The 23,107-nt window shown below is 51.5% G+C and overlaps 1 protein-coding gene across 1 annotated transcript in view; it reads left to right on the top strand.

The window, feature by feature from the left end:
* Window positions 1–784: 784 nt before the first annotated feature.
* The window catches only part of igsf21a (immunoglobin superfamily, member 21a), a 422,140-nt gene continuing 399,817 nt past the window's right edge, over window positions 785–23,107 (top strand). The window contains exon 1 of the mRNA XM_072478415.1: window positions 785–1,393. Within this exon, the coding sequence (XP_072334516.1) occupies window positions 1,327–1,393 (67 nt within the window). The 5' untranslated portion in view covers window positions 785–1,326. The remainder of the gene's footprint in view (window positions 1,394–23,107) is intronic.

Below are 23,107 nucleotides of genomic sequence, written 5' to 3'. Positions count from 1 at the left end.
TCCCCTCCAAGTCACTCACCTTCCTGACTTGGAAATACATTGATGTTCCTTCATTGTCGCTGGGTCAAACTCCTGGAACTCCCTCCCTAACAGCATTGTGGATGTACCTACACCTCAGGGACTGCAGTGGTTCAAGAAGGCTCCTCACCTCCATCTTCTGAAGGGCAACTCGGGATGGCCAATAAATGCTGGCCTAACCAGCGACGCACACATCCTCCTAAATGAATTTTTAAAAGATAAGTCTGATTGTGGCTTTAATTCTAAATCTAGATGCCCATTCACCACAGGCACACACACATACACACTGGACCTGCTACAGAAACAGAAAATTCTGTAAAAACTCAGCAGGTCTGACAGCATTTGTGGGGAGAGAGAAAATAAAAGGGAACGTTTGGAGTGCACACTTCAGAAAGATTGGGCTCAGCAGTCGAATAGCTGCCAAGAATAAATACTTGGGAAGCTGTTTGGCATTTTGCCTTCAGGAAAGGAAGGAGGAAAATGAACACAAAACGTTCCATTTAATTGAAATTTCACAAAATAAAATCTTAAAATGATTTTTTAAAAATTCTAATCTCCCTTTAAACCAGGAGGAGATTTAGACAAATGTATCTTTCTGTGAGCTATTGGATACATTAATTGTATTTAATGATATTCAAAGCATGTCGAAAGGTCGGGGGGGGGGGGGTTAAGTAGTGAGAGCGGGAGCTAGGCAGTAAAAGAAATGGTACCACAATTGGCAGAGTTAGAGTTAATTTTCCAAGGAGGAGACAAATGTGTGTTACAGAGAGAGAGGGAGAGAGAGAGAAATCCCCAGCATTGTTAAATCGGCTTAAAAACCAGAAATAGTGAAACCGTTTTCTGAACGGGGAGGGCTGGCTCCAGCTCGGGTTTAAACACATCCACTGTGTTTTAAAAAAAATACCAGACAGTGAGGGGAAGGGCTTGAGTGGGAGAGGTTTTAACAATATCTCCCAGTCAGTTTTTTTTTAAAACCCTGGTGTTTAGACTGAGGGAATGGAACAGAATTCTCATCTCGGAGATCCCAGCTAAACAGAAACACGCAACTGAGACAGAATTATTACATTTGATTCCGTTTCCAAGAATATCTCTCAAACTCCCATCAACTTGTCAAGGAAGGCTTGAATTTTTCAAGCAATGTGATTATTTTGGTGGTTTTTTTCTCTCTCTCTCAAAATTGTGTGTGTGTTTGGGTGGTTCGCGTGCTGGCGTTTTGTTTGCTTTAGGATGAGGATATGCCGGTGCTCGATGTTGGATGGAGCATTTTACCAGGCGCCTTCTGAGCCCCAAGTTTAAAATTGACCGAAAATGAACAGAAAGAGTGCTTATTTCCACCTCTCCTTCCTTCTGCATCATCTGGTGGACATTACTCTCGGTGAGTTGAACAGAGATAACATTTGTTACACTTTTATGGAGCGTGTTGTTGCATTGGAAAGATAGGTCTGTAGCAAAAAAAAAGATATGTTGAAAGAATGCATGCATTTATTATCAAGATATTTAGGATGCATAATCCCAATTTATGTTTAACCAACTCCCATCAATCTGCTGTTCGGTCCAGGCCACTTTTACACGGTATTTAAGTTCCGTGTAATTTATATTATACGTGCATGGTGGATTCCAATTGTTTTAATGAGAGCTTGACATGTTCTAACTGTAAATTATTTTATTATAAGAACGTCTCCCTTTAATGTATTCTTAGCCCTCAGAACACTCATCTTAAAAGGGATTAAAATGGAAATGAGACAGTGTGGTTTTCAGAAAGGCACGGACACGGGAGATCGTAAGGATATTAGGAGCTGGTTTTATTCCATGTTGGATCATTTTTATTCCCGGACTTTTCATCAGTCAGGAATTTCTGACTCCGAGCAGCCGGGGAGGGTGACAGAGAAGCTTCATTGCCCTCCTCTCCCCCCCCCCCCCCCCCTCCCCCGCCATTCATTGTCCCGCTTCACACACCCGCTGTGTTATTTCATATTTCTCCTGCAACTTTTTTTTGTTTTGGCTCATGCAGTTTGTTGCTAAACGCTGCAGCTGACGAGTGAGTGAGATCTGACTTGGGCAGGGCAATGACTGGGCTTCATCTCCTTATCCATTTCTGTGGAGAACTGTCCATTCGGGCAACTCCTGAATGAGGAGTTTGTCAACTGAGGGGAGAGGAAGGATGTGTCCCCCGCACCCCCCCCCCCCCTCCTCACTCCTCCTTCTTCCATCCTCCTCCCCCCGCTCCCCTCCCCATCTCACCCTCCCCTCCCCATCTCCCCTCACCCCTCACCTTCCCCTCATCACCCCTCACCCCTTCCCACTCACCCTCCCCCTCCCCATCTCCCCTCATCCCTCACCTCATCACCCTCCCCCTCACCCCTCCCCATCTCATCCTCCACTCCCCATCTCCCCTCATCTTCCCCTCATCCCCCTCACCCCTCCCATCTCATCCTCCCCTCCCATCTCCCCTCATCCCTCACGTCCCCCTCATCCACCGTCATCCCCCTCCACCCCTCATACCCCCTCACCCCTACCCATCTCATCCTCCCCTCCCCATCTCCCCTCATATCTCACCTTCCCCTCATCCCCCTCCCCCTCCCTCCTATGCTCCACCTCCTCCCCCTCCTCCTCATCCTCTCCTCTGCCCCTCACCCTCCCCTCACCCCCTCCCACTCTCCTCCTCATCCCCTCCTCCTACTGTCCCCATCCCCCAACCCCATCCTCCTCCCGTCTCCACCCCCCATCCTCCTCCCCCTCCCTCCCTTCCTTCTCCCCTCCCACTCGCCCCCTCCACCCCCATACCCCCTCTTCCCCTCTCACCCCACTCCCCCTCCCTCTCTCACACCCGCCCCCTCTCACCTCTCCCTCCCTCTCCCCCTCTCGCTCCACTCCCCTCTCCCTCCCCCTCCCCCTTCTCACCCCCTCTCCCCCTCTCTCCCTCGCCCCCTCTCCCCCACATCCCACCCCCTCACCTCCACTTTCCACCCCTCCCCCACTCACCTCCCCCTCCCCATCTCCTCCCACTCCCCCCACTCACCACCCACTCCCCTCTCTCTCCCCTCCCCTCCCACTCTTCCCCTCCCCCTCCCCCTCATCTCCATCCCCCCCTACCCCTCCCACTCTCCCCTCCCCACCACCTCCCCCTCCCCCTCACCCCCCTCCACCCCTCCCCCTCTCCCCCACTCCCCCTCCCCCCACCCCCACTCCCCCTCACCCCACACCCCCCCCCTCCCCCTCTCCCCCACTCCCCCCCACACCCCCTCTCCCCCTCTCCCCCTCCCACACTCCCCCACCCCCTCACCCCCTCCCCCTCTCCCCCCCCCACTCTCCCCTCCCACTCTCCCCTCCCACTCTCCCCCTCCACACTCACCCCCCACTCTCACCCCTCCTCACCCACTCGCCCCCTCCCACACTACACCTCTCCCCTCCCCTCCCACTCTCCCCCTCTCCCCCACCCCTACTCCCCCACCCCTACTCCCCCTCCCCCTCTTCCCCCTCCCCTCCCACTCGTCCCCTGCCACTTAAACCCCTCCCATCCCACTCTTCCACCCTCCCCTCCCACATTCCCATCCCATCCCACTTAACCCCCTCCCCTCCCACTCTTCCCCCTCCCCTCCCACTCTTCCCCCTCCCCTCCCACTCTTCCCCCCTCCCCTCCCACATTTCTCCTCACTTCCCACTTAACCCCCTCCCCTCCCACGTTCCCCCCTCCCATCCCACTCTCCCCCACCCCTCCCACTCTCCCCCTCCCCTCCCACTCTCCCCCTCCCCTCCCACTCTCACCCTCCCCTCCACACTCACCCTCCCCTCCCACACTCACCCTCCCCTCCCACTCTCCCCCTCCCCTCCCACTCTCCCCCTCCCCTCCCACTCTCCCTCCGCCCCTCCCACTCTCCCCCTCCCCTCCCACTCTCCCCCTCCCCTCCCACTCTCCCCCTCCCCTCCCACTCTCCCCCCTCCCCTCCAATTCATCCCCACTCCCACCCACTCTTCCCCCTCCCCACCCACTCTTCCCCCTCCCCACCCACTCTTCCCCCTCCCCACCCACTCTTCCCCCTCCCCTCCCACTCGTCCCCCTCCCCTCCCACTTTCCCCCTCCCCTCCCACGCTTCCCCCTCCCCTCCCACTCTCCCGCTCCCCTCCCACTCTCCCCTCCCCTCCCACTCTCCCCTTCCCCTCCCACTTTCCCTCCTTCCCGCCCACTCTCCCTTCTCCCCTGCCACTCTCCCTCCTCCCCTCCTACTCTCCCCCCTCCTCCCACTCTCCCCCTCCCCTTCCACTCTCCCCCTCCCCTCCCACTCTCCCTCTGCCCTCCCACTCTCCCTCTGCCCTCCCACTCTCCCCCTGCCCTCCCACTCTCCCCCTGCCCTCCCACTGTCCCCCTGCCCTCCCACTGTCCCCCTGCCCTCCCACTGTCCCCCTGCCCTCCCACTGTCCCCCTGCCCTCCCACTCTCCCCCTGCCCTCCCACTCTCCCCCTGCCCTCCCACTCTCCCCCTGCCCTCCACTCTCCCCCTGCCCTCCCACTCTCCCCTGCCCTCCCACTCTCCCCCTGCCCTCCCACTCTCCCCTCCCCTCCCACTCTCCCCCTCCCCTCCCACTCTCCCCCTCCCCACCCACTCTCCCCCTCCCCTCCCACTCTCCCCCTCCCCTCCCACTCTCCCCCTCCCCTCCCACTCTCCCCCTCCCCTCCCACTCACCCCCTCCCCTCCCACTCTCCCCCTCCCCTCCCACTCTCCCCTCCCCTCCCACTCTCCCCCTCCCCTCCCACTCTCCCCCTCCCCTCCCACTCTCCCGCTCCCCTCCCACTCTCCCGCTCCCCTCCCACTCTCCCGCTCCCCTCCCACTCTCCCGCTCCCCTCCCACTCTCCCGCTCCCCTCCACTCTCCCCCTCCCCTCCCACTCTCCCCTCCCCTCCCAGTCTCCCCTTCCCGCCCACTCTCCCCTTCCCGCCCACTCTCCCTTCTCCCCTGCCACTCTCCCTCCTCCCCTCCCACTCTCCCCCCTCCTCCCACTCTCCCCCTCCCCTCCCACTCTCCCCCTCCCCTCCCACTCTCCCCCTCCCCTCCCACTCTCCCCCTCCCCTCCCACTCTCCCCCTCCCCTCCCACTCTCCCCCTCCCCTCCCACTCTCCCCCTCCCCTCCCACTCTCCCCCTCCCCTCCCACTATCCCCCCTCCTCCCACTCTCCCCCCTCCTCCCACTCTCCCCCTCCCACTCTCCCCCTCCCACTCTCCCCCCTCCCACTCTCCCCCCTCCCACTCTCCCCCCTCCCACTCTCCCCCCTCCCACTCTCCCCCCTCCCACTCTCCCCCCTCCCACTCTCCCCCTCCCACTCTCCCCCTCCCACTCTCCCCCCTCCCACTCTCCCCCCTCCCACTCTCCCCCCTCCCACTCTCCCCCCTCCCACTCTCCCCCCTCCCACTCTCCCCCTCCCACTCTCCCTCTCCCACTCTCCCTCTCCCACTCTCCCTCTCCCACTCTCCCTCTCCCACTCTCCCTCTCCCACTCTCCCTCTCCCACTCTCCCTCTCCCACTCTCCCCCTCCCACTCTCCCACTCTCCCCCTCCCACTCTCCCCCTCCCACTCTCCCCCTCCCACTCTCCCCCTCCCACTCTCCCCCTCCCACTCTCCCCCTCCCACTCTCCCCCTCCCACTCTCCCCCTCCCACTCTCCCCCTCCCACTCTCCCCCTCCCACTCTCCCCCTCCCACTCTCCCCCCTCCCACTCTTCCCCTTCCCACTCTTCCCCTTCCCACTCTTCCCCTTCCCACTCTTCCCCTTCCCACTCTTCCCCTTCCCACTCTTCCCCCTCCCACTCTTCCCCCCCCACTCTTCCCCCTCCCACTCTTCCCCCTCCCACTCTTCCCCCTCCCACTCTTCCCCCTCCCACTCTTCCCCCTCCCACTCTTCCCCCTCCCACTCTTCCCCCTCTCACTCTTCCCCCTCTCACTCTTTCCCCTCCCACTCTTCCCCCTCCCACTCCCACTCTTCCCCCTCCTCTCCCTCCCACTCTTCCCCCTCCTCCCCCCTCTCACTCTTCCCCCTTCTCCCTCCTCCCCCGAGTCCCACTCCCCATCAGCCTATCCCCTCCTCTCCTCGCCCCTCCCCTCAATCTGACGTAAAACCATCCACTGTAACATTTGAATAGGATCAGGGGAAGTCACCTTTGGTCCCTGTTGGAACATGGCTAATCTGGTTATCTGGTCATTTACCTCATTGCTGATTGTGGAATCTTGCTGTGCAGATTGGCTGCCTTCTCACCCTAATTTAGAACAGTGGCCACACTTCAGAAGTATTCAATTGGCTGCGAAGCAATTTGAGACATCTTGAACTCCTGAAATGCATGTTTTCCAACTGATTTTTTTCATCATAAATTGGGCACAAAACCCTCCAACTCTGCTTCTTCAAGGCTCCTTCACTCCTCGCTCAGAAGAGCACCCTCTACTGTCCTGGGGACGCATTGCTGTCTCCTACACCAGGCTACTTTGTGTTGAGGCTGACAGCTTACAGCCAACTTAAAGAGACCTGTGTTTCTTTTTTTAAATGTATTCACAGGCATCGCTGGTTAGGCCAGCATTCATTGCCCATCCCTATTTGCCCCTCAGAAGGTGGTGGTGAGCTGCCTTGTTGAACCGCTGCAAACTGATTTGTGCCCAGCAGAAGCATCTCAGACTTCACTTCCAACTTCTTACAGCCAAAGAACTCCATTGCTAAAGTGTATTGAACACCTTGCTGGCTCTGTTGAATCGAATGTTCCCCGGCTATCTCTTCGGCTGAAAGTCGAGTTGTATTCCCTGTGAAAATAACCGCAACCATTTTGTGAGGTAGATGATTCTCCCTCTTTGGTGAACTCACTGGAAGGAAAAACATGGGGAATGGCCAACAATTACTCAGTCAGCAAACTTAACAGCTTAAAAATAGTGTTTTATATCTTTGACATAGGTATTTAGCTCGATAGCAAAGTAATATCTTAAACTAATCAGACTCAACCTTGAATCTGTTCTCTTTTAAGTACCTTGATTTTTGATGGATTATTTTCCTTCTGCGCATCGGACATGGGTTGAACCCTCGTCTGACTAACCCCCAGCAACCTGATTCCTTTTTAATGACAGAACTAATCTCACAGAACTGAATTCAAGTTGCTTGACAACTCGATTGTTCTAGATTTTTTTTTAAACCACCTGGTTGGTCTTGGATACAAGAATGAAAAGTGTAATTATGAATTTTGATGTGAAGATGCCGGCGTTGGACTGGGGTGAGCACAGTAAGAAGTCTTACAACACCAGGCTAAAGTCCAACAGGTTTGTTTGGAATTACTAGCTTTCGGAGCGCAGCTCCTTCATGACGCACCTGATGAAAGAGCTACTCTCCAAAAGCTAGTGATTCCAAATAAACCTGTTGGACTTTAACCTGGTGTTGTATGAATTTTTAACCACACATACCCATGGGTAATGGGACTCTGCAGTTTTGAGCTGCATAGTGGCGTCTTAAATCTCATGTAGGATTGCTGTGTGATCAAGGATAACTGGTTTTGGAAACGGGAAAGTAGGCAACACTTCCTTGCTGTCAATTTTCCAGGGTTACAGAAGGACAGCCCTCCCTCTCCCCCTCCTCCTGGGGATGGGCATTTTCAATGTAGATCTGCTGCAGGAACATGGGAACTGGATGAATTACACAGATTGAGGGCGATAAGGGAAACAGGGATATGGTTGAAGGGTGCAGTGTTAATATGCTTAACCCCAGTGCCACAGAATGCAGCTCAATCACCAAAGCCACCCACTCCCCCATCCCTGCTGTGAGAGAAAGTGTAGTCGAACCTAGTTACAAAAGGCAGCAAACGCTGTACCTGCCATTTTGGCCACAGAAAAGTGTCTGGCCAGGTAGATGAAAGTGAAAAAGGATGCAAATTACAACCGGAAGTGGGTGGGAGCAGTTTCAATAATCTGTCACTTCTCAGTCCATTGGCACTGTAGTGGAACCTTGCTGGTAGTAAGAGCCAGGAGCGGTACTGCCAGATGTTCCATCTATGAGCTTGGCAGGAATCGCCACCTCCTCTGCCGCTGGACCTTGGCGAAGGAAGATATGGAGGACTGCAGCTGCTGAGTTGTTGCCTGGGTTTCCTCTTCCCCATCGGGTGTTGGAGTATTTTCTACTTCAAAAAGCCTCAGGGAAAGGCGGAGGCTTGTTGGCACAGAACGCCACTCAGAGCAGAAACACTCTGCGCAAAACCCATAAATGTTCATGCTTCGTCGTAACAAATGGACAAAGCTGTGAACTTGGTTCTTGCCAAAGCTGTCTTTTAATTTGAAATCGGGGATTGGAAAAAAATATGTTTGACTTCTCCTTCCGCACACTTTTCTGCCTTTCACTCCCACTGTTAATGGGAACCAGGTTTATTGCTGCCTCCAGCACCTGACTCCAAGGGGCCATTTTGTCTTGTTGTGAGAATTCAGGTAATGAATGGTGTAATTTGACTTCTCAACCTTGTAACTCCAAATCCTGTTCTCACCTAAAATTCACCTGTACTTCCTAGCAGCTATTGCTGGAGAGTAAATGAGGCAGGGACGTTGGCTTGTTATTTTGGTTCGTTTTCCATCCCTTTGGCCACTCCATCCTGAGCTGAGATGCATTAACTGAACGTGGACTGTGTGATCAAACTGGGGGATTGTTCCGGTCGCTGTGGGGCTCAGCGTTACACCAAGCAGTAGACCCACTAACCTGAGGAGCTCTGGGCGACCAACTTCAATGGGGCAGCATGAGACCAGAAGATGTAGGAGCCGAAGTGTGGCCATTCGGCCCGTCGAGTCTTCTCTGTCATTCAATGAGATCAAGACTGATCTGATGTGATAACCCTCAACTCCACTTTCCTGTCTTATCCCCCATAATCCTTGATTCGCTTACTGATTGAAAATCTGTCCATCTCAGCCTTGAACGTACTTGATGATCCAGCCTCCACAGTTCTCTGTGGTAAAGAATTCCACATGTTCACCACCACGTATTTCAAAGGTGCGCAGCAATTTTGGGCCCTTACGATGGCGCTACAGATCAGCGTCCTTTGATGTGACGGTGAATGATTGTACAGTCGGGTGGTGTCCTCTTAGGTTCAGTTGGCAGCACTTTGCCTCAGTGGGTTTGGATCCCTCCTCAAAAACCTGAGTTCCCAATGCAGATGGACACTTCACTGGGGGTGTGCTGCACTGTCCGAGGTGCCGAGGGGCGATAAAAGCAGAGCAAGGGCGTTTTCCCTGGTGTCCTGGTCAGTTATTTTCCGCCCTCGACCAACATCACTAAATTAGAGTATCGGGTTGTTATCTGCTTGTGGGAGTGTGCTGTTTACAAATCGGCTACTGCATTTCCAACACTTCGAAAGGGCATTATTGACTGTACCTCACTGAGGGGTGCTGTGAGCGACATTCTGTAAAAACACATTTTTTAACAGAGAAAAGGTTTGTCAGAAATTTTGTTGTTGTTGTGTCCCTTCAACAGTTTTTCTTTGGGCGTTTGCATGCCACGGTGAGGCGTCGTATGACTAAGAATGAAATGCTTCAGCTACTAAGGTCATTTAAATACACAGGATTTGATCCTGGGGGTTGCACCGCCGTTTTCCACACTGCCACTCTCCAGGGTTTACTCTGCCAGATTTTGCAGGTTATCGAGCCAACACATGGGCACCCACGCCTCCAGGCACATTTTTGGCACCCCTGCCCATCCCGTCAGCTGCTGGGAGCTCTGTCGTCTGTCCTCAGCATCCATCGATCGCCATCCATGGCCACTCAATTGCACGATTGTTCAATGCCACATCAAAGGACACAGATGTGTAGCCATGGAGGAGTGAAGCTCCAACCATTGCAAAGCCCAGCAAGAAATTCCAGGGTTTTTTTCCACTTTAGCGTGGCCAATTCCACCTCACCTGCACATCTTTGGGTTGTGGGGGTGAGACCCACGCAGACACAGGGAGAATGTGCAAACTCCACACAGACAGTGCCCCAAGGTCGGGATCGAACCCGGGTCCTCGGCGCCGTGAGGCAACAGTGCTAACCACTGTGTCACCGTGTCGCCCCGAGAAATTACAATTTTAACGAAATTTTGAGCAGCCACTTCAGGCCTTTTATTTCAGCCATTCAGTCAGATTTTTTTTGTTGTTTATTTACGGGATGTAGGTTTCGCTGTTTAGGCCAGCATTTATTGCCCATCCCTAGTTGCCCTTTAGAAGGTTGTGGTGAGCTGCCTTCTTAAATTGCTGCAGTCCTTGAGTTGTAGGTACACACACTGTGCTGTTAGGGATAGAGTTCCAGGATGTTGCCCCAGCGACAGTGAAGGATCGGCGATATATTTCCAAGTCAGGGTGGTGAGTGACTTGGAGGGGAACCTGCAGGTGGTGGGGTTCCCAGGTATCTGCTGCTCTTGTCCTTCTAGATGGTAGTGGTTGTAGGTTTGGAAGGTGCTGTCAAAGGAACCTTAGAAAGTTCCTGCAGTGCATCTTGTAGATGGTACTCACGACTGCCACTGTTCCTTGGTGATTGAATGTTTGTGGAAGGGGGAGCAATCAACCGGGCTGCTTTGTCCCGGATGATGTTGAGCTTTTTGAGTATTGTTGCAGCTGCACTAATCCAGACAAGTGGAGAGTATTCCATTCCACCCCTGACTTGTGCCTTGTAGATGGCAGACAGACTTTGGGGGGTCAGGAGATGAGTTACTCGCTGTAGGATTCCTAGCCTTTGACCTGCCCTGGTAGCCACAGTATTAATGTGGCTAGTCCAGTTCAGTTTCTGATCAATGGTAACCCCCAGGATGTTGATTTTGGAGGATTCAGTGTTAGTAATGCCATTGAATGTCAAGGGTAGATCCTCTCTTACAGGAGATGGTCATTGCCTGGCACTTGTGTAGCCTGAATGTAACTTCCCCCTTGTCAGCCCAAGCCTGGATATTGTCCAGGTCTTGCTGCATTTGAACCTGGATTGTGAGTGCTGAAGCAGGAGTTTCTTAGAGTAAATTTGCTACCTTTGTGTCAATATCGGTTAGGTCCAAAGTAAAGGTCTTTCTATTCCACTGATGTTCACAGTTCTTCTGAATGGCTCACTTTTTCCAAATGTTGATAAAATCACAGGAAGTCCCTGAGCTAACCTGTGAAAGGCATCGTCCATTATTCAAAGGTACATCGTGCCATCACCAAAAGCCTCACTTCAGACCTTGCTAATATAATCTAGTTTGTCACCAGTGTCATATTGCGAAAATGCTTCATTGTCTCCCGATGAAGAACTAAACTGAAGTTCCATCCAAGCGTATTTTCTCTGCTATAGGTCCCAAAGCACTATGTGAGGGAGGACGGAGATCGCCTAATGCTCTGGCCAACGTTATTCCCCTAACCACCTGTGTCATCAACAGATTGACAGACCATTTGTTCACCTCATTGCTGCTGGCATTTGATTTTGTTGCCACAAATGCACACAGAACAACAATCACACTTCAAAGTAATTGAGGCGATGTGAATATTTGAGAGATATAATAATTCGCTGCATAAATTCCACTCTTTTGCTAAATGGCTTGTTTTTAAAAAAAAGCATGTTCTTTTGATTCCAAATATTGGACAAATTATACCTGTTAATATTCGATAATAGTGCTTGATAGAAATTCATTTACACAAAGATTTTTTCTGACAAAAGGGTAGTGTAGGTGGCTTGGCTGTGTGTCACAACAATGTCTCCTAATCTCTGGAAACTATCTTTAAACCCATCCTACGCCAACAAAGCACTGATAGGTGATGGGGGCTGGCTAAGTGGCACTGCAGTTCTTTCCCCAGTGAATTCTGTCCCATCGAGCAAACAGTGGATGTAAATCTCCTGTTGCTGGATGATAAACACTTGTGCTGGGGCAGCGTCTTTCATCCCTGGGACTGGAGTTCTGAATCAGATGGTAAGGACAATAAAGCTCTTTCTGACCAGGAGTGGGAGGCACTCTGTATTAGAAGTGAAACATTATCTTTCCACTCAAGGTATTCGGATTTGAAATGGTGCCGGGACCAATCTCCCATTTGCGACGGGCATGGGCCGGTGGAGGATATTATCGCACGGTACTTTCATTCTGACAGCTCAATTGAAATCCAGACTCGACTGAGCTGATCAAATCTGCCTTTGATAGAATGAGCTGCACAGTGGGCTTTAAACGCTGCCTGTTCAATGCTGAGCTTTGAGCTCGAACCCAAGTCAGATGGAGAAGATGAAAATCACCTGTCTTTGAGGGAAGTCCAACTGGTGCATGCTAATCGAAAGCACAGTCTGTCATCAAAGCATTACTCTGAGGAATTAGATCGCTCCCACCCCTGAACCTTAGTGACGGTTTTAAATAAAATCTTCACATGGATCTTGAGAATCATGTAGTCAATAGGATTGAGCGAAGGTTGCACATGTATAACCACACCACATTACACTGCAAAGCAAGGCTGGGCTCAGATGCAACCCATTACAGCGGAGTCAAGTCGTCCCTGCGTAGCTGTTTTTATAAGGGTTCCCTGTTGTTTCGGAAAGATACAGCGTATTACTCCCAGCACTCAACTTTCTCTTGGTTCTCCGAGAGGCCATAAGGGGTGTGGAAAACCGGACTTACCTCCAACAGGCCTTAGCGGGAATGGTGGCACAGCGTTAATGTTACTAGAACAGCATGAAGAGGCCTGGAAATATGCTCCGGGTACATGAGTTCAAATCCCACCGCAGCATGGTCATTGTGATCATGAAAATTCCCGTAAAAAAACATCTGGTTCAGTCATTCCTTCAGCAAAGGACATCTGCTGCCCTGACCTGGTCTGGCTTGCATGTGACGCCAGACCCCCAGCAAGGTGGTTGGCTCTGAGCTGCCCTCTCTGGAATGGCCTCGTAAGCCTTGTGTTAGGGGTGAGGAATAAATGCTAGCCTTACCAGTTGCTGCAAATGTGCTCGCTCCAACTTGGAGAAAGAGGATCCAGGCACTATCTAAAGGAAAAACGGTAAAGCATTACTCTGAAGAATTGGATCGCTTCCACCCCTGAACCTTAGTGACAGTTTTAAATAAAATGTTCGCATGGACATTAAGAATCATGTCGTCAGTAGAATTGAGTGAAGATTGCACACAAATAACCACCACATTACACTGCAAAGAAAGGGATTGGGAACATCGCAGGAAGTTTTATCTTTAATTCTTTCCTTGGCAAGGCTGAAATTTGGCACAGGTTAGCACTGCTGCCTCACAGCGCCAGTGACCCGGGTTCGATTCCGGCCTTGGGTGACTGTCTGTGTGGCTTTTGCACATTCTCCCCGTGCTCATGTGGGGTTTCCTCCGGGTGCTCTGGTTTCCTCCCACAGTCTAAAGATGTGCAGGTTATGTGGATTGGCCACGCCAAATTGCCCCTTCACCTCAAAGGATTTGCAGGGTAGGTTACGGGATAGGGGAGAATAGACATGGGTAGAGTGCTCTTTTGGAGGGTCGGTGTGGACTCAATGGGCCGAATGGCCTCCTTCTGCACTGTCTGGATTCCATGATATTTATAAACCATTCTGAGTTGTCCTGAGAAGGTTATAATGAGCCTTCACCTTGAACCACTGAAATCCATCTGTTGCCTTCCATGCAGCTTTGGTACAAGAGTCAACATATTGGCATGAGACTGAGTAAGATGGTTGGTTTCCTTCCTTAAAGGACATAATGAACTTGTTGGGTTTTTGTAACAGTCATTCCCATAACAGCCTTTTCAATTCCACATTTGAAAAAATAAATAATTTGTACTCTTATGTTCTCTGGATTTTTTGTGCAGTAACATAACCGCTCCAGCATGGTGCCCATTGCAGTTATTAATGTGCATGTTTCATTTATGGTCTACTTCAGCAAGGTGCTCCCGCAGTTGAAACTTTCCAATCTGGGTCAGTGTCATCAGCTGAATTTATCCCTCAGGGCAGCGGAAATAACAGCTGCAGTCGCACCCTTGCTCCTCGGCCTCCGACAGAGAATGCACCACAAATGTCAACAGTTTCACATTTTTACTACAAGAAAGAGCGCTACTCGTTAACTTTTTATCAAAGGCCATAAACCCAACCAAAGTCATTGAGGATCATCCTCACAAACAGGCTGTAACATGTGCTTGTATCTATAAAACAATTCTATTTTTTAAATTCAACGATTAATTGTGAAGAGCTGGCATCTTCCTGAATTTAAATGGTTCCGGGCAGCGTTAGCCCCGTTCCCCATGGACAAGATTTTGCTCCAAGATGAACGCTAATTGGGTAATCTAAAGTGACAAACTGTAAGAGATGAAGAGTGTGGAATGAAACATGCTAGGCCGATTAGAGCTCAGCTTGTGGAGACTCCTTCCCTTTGTGCACACACAATGCAGACACTAATAGATTCAGCTAACTGCTCTCCCGTCTATCGGTACACTCAAAAATGAGGACCAGCCTTTCTATTTTCCTCTCCTATTTCAATGCAAGTGCTCTCTATCGGCCCAGTTGATACTGAATGACACAAATTACCCACCGCCGATTCTCAATCTGTGCTTAGCTGCTCTAGGCCTGGGAGGCTGCAGACGTTGCTCTTCAGGTGAGGTGAGGGAGGCACTGCCTCACCTAGAATTCTCCTGTGGGGTGGCAGGCACAACCCCAATGAGCAGGCCTAGACCCTGCACCCCATTGCGCTGGCGGGATTCCACAAGAAGACTGGAAGTTGACAGGATTCCCTGGCTCTGAGATTAGAGGAAAAGGGTTGAAGGCTTACAAGGTGCAGATCGTGAGGAAAGCGCTCACGAAAACGAACTGGCTTGCCAGATGATAATTGACATCCTCTCCCCCCTTGTCTGTTTTCTGGCCCCCTTTCCTTGACTTTGCTCCTTGAGGTGAAACAGGTTTGTTCAAGAAAATGAAACTGTTGCTAACTTTGCCTTAGTTCAATTGCTCTGTTTTATTACCTTGGCTCTTGAGTCACCAGGTATCTTTATGATACAGCCACGTGGTTCAAGTCCGAGTAATGATCAATAATCAAATACACCAACTTCCGGTTGCGGCGATGCGGAGCTAAGCCGCACACTTCGGCAGCTCCCGCTAATACGGACTTTTGGGCTCTCCGGAGGAGCCCCAACGGAAATTTTTTGATCAAATCCCGTGTGGGAAGGTGAAGTAAGGTCCCCCTTCCATCGTATGGAGGGGATTAGCAGTGGAGCGGTGGAAAAAGAGGCTTTGGAGCTGCGGCAGAAACGAGGGGGAAAAATCAAGATGGCGGAGGGCGGAGATCGAGGAGCATGGGGGGCCGGTCCAGCAGGAGTTTCTCAGGCGCTGCATGGAGGAGCTTAAAAAGGAGGTGCTGGCGCCAATGCTGTTGACGATCGAGGGGCTGAAGGAGACCCAGAAGGCCCAGGCGGTAGAGCTCCGTGAGGTGAAGGACAAAAGTAACGAGAACGAGGACGAGATCTTGGGCCCGGCGGTGAAGATGGAGGCGCACGAGGCGCTGCACAAGAGGTGGGCCGAGAGACTCGAGGTCCTGGAGAACAGGTCGAGGAGGAAGAATCTCCGGATTCTGGGTCTCCCCGAAGGAGTGGAGGGGGCTGATACCGGGACGTATGTGAGCACGATGCTCCATTCGCCGATGGGTGCGGAGGCCTCTCCGAGCCCCCTGGAGCTAGAAGGGGCTCACCGGGTCCTGGCGAGGAGACCCAAGGCTGATGAGCTGCCAAGGGCGGTAGTGGCGAGGTTCCATCGCTTCGCGGACAGAGAGAGTGTCCTGAGATGGGCCAAGAAGGAGTAGAGCAGCAGATGGGAGAATGCGGTGATCCGAGTCTACCAGGACTGGAGTGCGGAGGTGGCAAAGAGGAGAGTTGGCTTCAACTGGGCCAAGGCGGTGCTGCATAAAAAAAGGGTGAGATTCGGAACGCTGCAGCCAGCGCGACTGTGGGTCACTTATTAGGACCGACACCATTATTTTGAAACGCCAGAAGAGGCTTGGACCTTTATCCAAACGGAAAAATTGGACTCGAACTGAGGGACCGTGGATGTGGGGGAGATGTTGACTGTATACAGGGCTGTAAATATGGGTAAAGAATGTTTCACGGGTGGGACGATGGATGGGGATGGGGGAAGAGTTCTTGATGGGGGGACAGTGAGGAATGTGGGCGTCGGTGCTGGAGGGAGGTGAGACTCGGGGATGGGGGAATTGGGATAAGGCTGCAACAGGACCTGCACCACAGTGGAGGAAGGCACAGGGGGCGATGTATGAGTATGGGGAGAAGGCGAGCCGGATGCTGGCACATCAGCTCCGTAAGAGGATGGCAGCTAGGAAAATAGGTAGAGTCAAGGATGGAAGGGGAACTACGGTGCGGAGTGCGGTGAAAGTGAATGAGGCATTCAAGGCCTTCTACGAGGAGCTGTATAGGTCCCAGCCCCCAGGGGGAAAAGAGGGGATGCGACCATTCTTGGACCAACTGAGGTTCCTGAGGGGGGGAGGAGCAGGAGGTGGCTGGTTTGGGGGCGCCAATTGGGGTGGAGGAGCTGGTTAAAGGACTGGGGAGCATGCAGGCAGGGAAGGCCCCGGGACCGGATGGGTTCCCGGTGGAGTTCTATAGGAAGTATGTAGACCTGTTAACCCCGTTGCTGGTAAGGACCTTCAATGAGGCAAGGGAGGGGGGGACTCTGCCCCTGACAATGTTGGAGGCGATGATCTCTTTGATCCTGAAGCGGGATAAGGACCCACTGCAATGCGGGTCGTATAGGCCGATCTCGCTCCTCAACGTAGATGCTAAGTTGCTGGCAAAAATCTTGGCTACGAGGATTGAGGACTGTGTCCCGGGGGTGATTCACAAGGACCAGACGGGATTTGTAAAGGGCAGGCAGCTAAACACCAATGTGCGAAGGCTCCTAAACGAGATAATGGTGCCATCGGTGGAGGGAGAGGCGGAGATAGTGGTAGCTATGGACGTGGAGAAAGCCTTTGACTGAGTAGAGTGGGAGTATCTCTGGGAAGTGTTGCGGAGGTTTGGGTTTGGGGAGGGGTTTATCAGTTGGGTCAAGCTCCTATATAGAGCCCCGGTGGCGAGTGTGGTTACGAATCGGCAGAGGTCGGAGTATTTTCGGCTGTATCGAGGGATGAGGCAGGGGTACCCCATGTCCCCCCTGTTGTTTGCATTAACAATTGAACCTTTGGCCATGGCATTAAGGGAGTCCAGGAAATGTAGGGGGGTGGTTCGAGGGGGAGAGGAGCATCGAATGTCGCTTTATGCAGACGACCTGTTGCTGTATGTGGCGGACCCAGTGGAGGGGATGGTGGATGTCATGCAGATCCTAAGGGAGTTTGGGGATTTCTCGGGCTACAAGCTCAATGTAGGAAAGAGTGAGCTCTTTGTGGTGCATCAGGGGGATCAGGGAAGAGGGATAGATGACCTACCGTTGAGGAGGGCGGAAAGGAGCTTTCGATACTTGGGGATCCAGGTAGCTAGGAGCTGGGGGACCCTGCACAAACTTAATTTGACGCAGCTGGTGGAGCAGATGGAGGAGGACTTTAAACGGTGGGACATGTTGCCACTCTCGCTGGCGGGCAGGGTACAGTCGATTAAAATGGTGGTCCTCCCGAGGTTTCTTTTTGTATTCCAATGCCTTCCAATTGTGATCACTAAGGCCTTTTTTAAGAGGGTAGGCAGGAGCATTATGGGTTTTGTGTGGGCGAGTAAGACCCCGAGGGTAAGGAGGGGGTTCCTGGAGCGTAGTAGAGATGGAGGAGGGCTGGCGTTGCCGAATCTGGGTGGCTACTACTGGGCAGCCAACGTGGCGATGATCCGTAAGTGGGTGATGGAGGGAGAGGAGGCGGCATGGAAGAGGTTGGAGATGGTGTCCTGCAAAGGAATGAGACTGGGGGCGCTGGTGATGGCACCGCTGCCGCTCTCGCCGACAAGGTACACCACGAGTCCGGTGGTGGCGGCAACGCTAAAGACCTGGGGGCAGTGGGGACGGCACAGGGGTGCGATGGGAGCCTCGGTGTGGTCCCCGATCAGAGATAACCATCGGTTTGTCACAGGAAGGATGGACGGGGGGTTTCGGAGCTGGCATCGGGCAGGGATTAGAAGAATGAGGGACCTGTTCATCGATGGGACGTTTGCAAGCTTAGGGGCGCTGGAGGAGAAGTTTGGGCTACCCCCGGGAAATGCTTTCAGGTACATGCAAGTGAGGGCATTTGTGAGGGGGCAGGTGAGGGAATTCCCGCTGCTCCCGGCACAGGGGATTCAAGACAGGGTGATTTCGGGCGTATGGGTCGGAGAGGGCAGGGTGTCGGCGATATACCAGGAGATGAAAGAAGAGGGGGAGGCTTTGGTAGAGGAGCTGAAGGGTAAATGGGAAGAGGAGCTGGGGGAGGAGATTGAGGAGGGTCTGTGGGCTGATGCCCTAAGTAGGGTTAATTCCTCTTCTTCGTGTGCCAGGCTTAGCCTGATACAGTTTAAGGTAGTGCATAGAGCGCATATGACAGGGGCTAGGCTGAGTAGGTTCTTTGGAGTGGAGGACAGATGTGGGAGGTGCTCAGGAAGCCCGGCGAACCATGCCCATATGTTTTTGGTCGTGTCCGGCACTGGATGGGTTCTGGAGGGGAGTTGCGAGAACTATATCTAAGGTGGTGAAAGTCCAGGTCGAGCCAAGCTGGGGGCTAGCAATATTTGGAGTAGTGGACGAGCCGAGAGTACAGGAGGCGAAAGAGGCCGACATTCTGGCCTTTGCGCCCCTGGTAGCCCGGCGGAGCACCTTGTTAGTGTGCAAAGATGCAAAGCCCCCCCCAGTGTGGAAGCCTGGATAAATGACATGGCAGGGTTTATCAAGTTGGAGAGGATAAAGTTTGCCTTGAGAGGGTCTGCGCAGGGGTTCTACAGGCGGTGGCAACCGTTCCTAGATTGTCTCGCGGAGCGTTAGATGAAGTTCGGTCAGCAGCAGCAGCAACCCAGGGGGGGAAGAGGGGGGGGGGATATCTCTCTTTGGGGGGGGGGAGGAGAGTGAGGGATGAGGAAGGGGGGTTTCTGGGGGGCATCTGAGCAAGAAAATACATAAATGATCCAGAAAACTGATATGTACAGGAGGAATCCAATGTACAAAAGTTCTGTATCATATTGACTTGCCATGTTTGTGTCTTGCTATGCAAGCTTTCTTTTCTTTTTGTTACGGGGTGCGGGGGGGGGGGGGGGGTGCAGTTTGTTTGTATGGTTGAAAATTTTGTTGAAAAATTCTTAATAAACATATTTTTAAAAAATAAAATAATCCAATACACCGATTAGTAAGATTTAAATCAACGCACATTTATTATACACAGTAATCACTACTCATGCACAAATTCTACGTTTAAGCTACTTCTACAACTAACAGGCCTATACTTAACTTGGAACTGGCCCACCAGGTCAGGGAAACAAATGGCCTTTCATTCGGGTTCTGAGCCTGCGGGATTCGAAGTTGGTACAGATTGATAGCTAGGAACGCCTATCTCGTAGCGAGCGTTGAAGTAAGACTTACAGTTTTCGACCAGCTGCTGAAGAGTGAGGAGCTGGCGAAGCGGTGGTGAAGAGCTGAAGAGCTGGGGAAGAGAGCGATTTGAATTTGGGGCTCAATTCTTATAGTTCCCAGGGGCTTCCCGCCTTTCGGGGCGGACCCTGTACCTGGTCCCAAGTGATTGGACTTTGTCCCAATTGCTTGGTTCGATTTTCTCCAATGCTGGAGCGGTTCCCTGATCGATAGGTGGTCGTTCACCTCCTTTTGTGTAGGCTTCTGCTGGCGCCGAAGAGTCTGGTTTTGCTTTATGTGTCTAAATGTTGCTTATTGTTCCCGGGGATTGCTCATTAATATGCAGATGGCTGGTGTTTTGTTATGCTGATGGTTGCTGGTATCAATCTTGTCTGGCCTTTCCAGAGGTAAATACACAGCCAAACTGCAGTTGCTCGTTTTTGTCCTGTTGGCTGACTTTCCCATCAGCCTTTGCCGTTCGCCATTTTGAATCGGGAGTTGGCCATTTTTAAGTGGCTGCAAAACCCACTGCACTTTGCAGAATCTTTACCGTGCACAAGGAGGCCATTTGGCCCATTAAGCCTGCACTGGCTCTCTGACAGAGCACTCTACCTAGTCCCACTCCCCTGCTTTATCGCCGTAACCTTGCATGTTCTTACTTTTCAGACAGCAGTCCGATTTCCTTCTGAATATCTCGATCGAATCTGCCTCCATCACCCGCTCAGGAAGTTTGTTCCAGACTCCGACTACCCTCTGAGTGAAAAACAAAATCCTCACATCACGTCTACTCCTCTTTGGCCATTATTTTGAATCTGTTGTATGAAGGCCCATTGCCATACCCAGTACTGGCTTGGTTAGTCATGTATAGCTGTACCCGACCTGTCATCAGATAGCAATGAGTGCCACGATGTGGCTAAATCAGATTAGAAAGCAAAACTATCAAAGGTGCCTTCGGGCTGATTCTTCTGCCATCTGCAACCTTGCTTTTCAGCAAACATTTCACCTCCACCTAAGTGACATTTTACATTGCACACATCACCCCTTAATTGTTCTCGCGTGACTACAGTTGGAAAGGGCTGGAGTACGGCTCGTGGACAATGACTGCATTGGGTATAACGGGAGGGCTTCAAATGGTTGAACCCACAGGTGCTCAGTATCCAGCTTTCCGCATGGCTACTTGAGCGCAGCACTGGAAACATGCTGTTATCCATGGAGCCATTGCCAACAAGAGAGGAAGAGTGGGAGAGATGGCTAATTTTCCTGACCCTCTCCACACCCACATCCACCCCAGTCATCTGATTGGAGCGGCATCTGTCTAGGCCCAGGATCGTCACTGTTTCCTGACCCCGATTATCACATGACCCAAGGACTTTCCAGGAAGTGACCCATCCCTTGGTAGGCCCAGCTGCATACCCATAGAACCTAGAATTCATAGAGTGTAGAAGAAGGCCATTCGGCCCATCAAGTTTGACCCTCTGAAAGAGTACCCGACCTAGGCCCCCACCCCTTCCCTATCCCCATAACCCCACAATCCCATCTAACCTGCACATCCTTGGACACTAAGGGACAATTTAGTATGGCCAATCAACTTAATGTGCACATCCATGGACACTAAAGGACAATTTAGCATGGCCAATCCACCTAACGTGCACATCTGGGTGCTCCAGAAATATGAAGACACCTTAAGTAGGACAGGGGCCCACCTTACTGCCCCGTTTTCCTGATTTCGCACCTGAGGCATTAATATTTTCTGGGGTCAAAGATTAGGAAACCCTGCCCCTAAATAAATATTAATAGGGCAGCACGGTGGTGCAGTGGCTAGCACTGCTCACCATGCCAAGGACCCGGGTTCGATCCAGGCCCCGGGTCATTGTCTGTGTGGAGTTTGCACATTCGCCCAGTGTCTGTGTTAGTCTCACCCCCACAACCCAAAGATGTGCAGGGAAAGTGGATTGGCCACGCTAAATTGCCCATTAATTGGAAAAATTAAAATCTATATATTAATAGGAACAGCAGCACGAACAAATTATCGCACTGTGTCATAATACATTAAACAGAATGAAAACTGGAATGTAATCATATATATAGCACTGAGGGGAAGAACACATACAGTATACCCTGTATGAGGAACCGCTAATTCCCTGTCTAACGTCTGCCCATTAGTGCACCTCCGGGATCTCCTCGTAGTTAATTATTTTCTCTACAGGTTGCAGGAAGAGTTGAGGCTTAAACAATAACCTGACTCCCATCCAAATTTCTCGTTTAGATTCATAAACATAAAATATTTCACGTCAATCATTATTATTTGCGGTGATATTGCTAATACTTTTAATGTAAATGATTTGGGCCGTAATCATTTTAAAAAATAAAAATTCAGCAAACAGCGAATGGAATTTTCTTCTTTGGTGCCAGTAATTAGAAGTGTTTTTGGAGTCAGTACTAATTAGACCGTGGCCTCATTAATTAACTGTCATTCTGCTGTAGTGCACTTGTCTGGTGTGATTGCATTGTATTATTTTAATTTAGTTTAATACAAACAAGCTTCTTGATTGATTTGTAGTTTCGGGATATTGTGCTCTTGTAACTTAATGTTGCGAAACGCCCATTCTCTAGATATCCCAACCTAACTCATCCTCTTTCCTGCATCCAGGATGATCATGCCATCTCCTATTGTAATGCATTCCCTTGCCAAAAGGGTGGAAGAATATTTCCTTCATGTCGCCCTTTCACCCACAATCTCTTCAGGTCTAGGAGACCATGGGCGGGATTCTCCAGCCTCCCACTGTGTGTTTCTCGGCAGCGGGAGGAGGCGCGTTGTTTACTGGCGGTGGCATTCTCTGCTTCCGCCACTGAGAATGGGATTTCCCATCGATGTTCCCCCTTGCCGCCGGGAAACCCGCGGACAGGGGTGCAGTGCCGGCAGGATCAGAGAATCCCACCACCAGCGAACAGCCGGAGAATTCAGACCAGTATCATTGTGGTAATATCACTGGTCCAGAGGTCCGGCCTAGTGCTCTTGGTTCATGGACTCAAATCCCACTGTGGCACCTGTGGAATTTAAATTCAATAAATAAACCTGGAATTATAAAATTCATCTCGGCAACCGTGACATCCATCATTAATTGCTGTAAATTAGGGAATTCTGTAAATTCATTTAGGGAACGAAATATGCCACCTTATCTGGCCTGGCCTACATCTAACTCCAGGTCCATGGCAATGTGGTTGACACTTAGCTGCCCTCTGAAATGGCCAAGTTAGCTCCTCACTTCAAGGGTAATTAGGGACAGGCAACCAATGCTAGCGCCCGACTCCCATGAAGCAATGAAGATTGGCCTGGAGTTTCCAGGAATTGAAGATCAACCTGTGTGCGATCTTGGAGCAACATCATCGGGACATTAAAAAGATTTTTTTTCTTTAATTTTCTTTACCAGATATGAAAATATTGAAAATGTTGCAGGATGGTAAAATCCAACTAATAATAAAAATAATCTTTATTAGTGTCAATAGTAGGCTTCACTGCAATGAAGTTACTGTGAAAAGCACCTAGTCGCCACATTCCGAGCGCCTGTTCGGGTACACAGAGAGAGAATTCAGAATGTCCAATTCACCTAACAGCCCGTCTTTCAGGACTT

The sequence above is a fragment of the Scyliorhinus torazame genome, chromosome 16 (assembly GCF_047496885.1).
Source record: "Scyliorhinus torazame isolate Kashiwa2021f chromosome 16, sScyTor2.1, whole genome shotgun sequence".
NCBI lineage: Eukaryota > Metazoa > Chordata > Chondrichthyes > Carcharhiniformes > Scyliorhinidae > Scyliorhinus > Scyliorhinus torazame.
The sequence above is the reverse complement of the archived record's forward strand: the minus strand, read 5'-3'. Positions and strand labels throughout refer to the sequence as shown.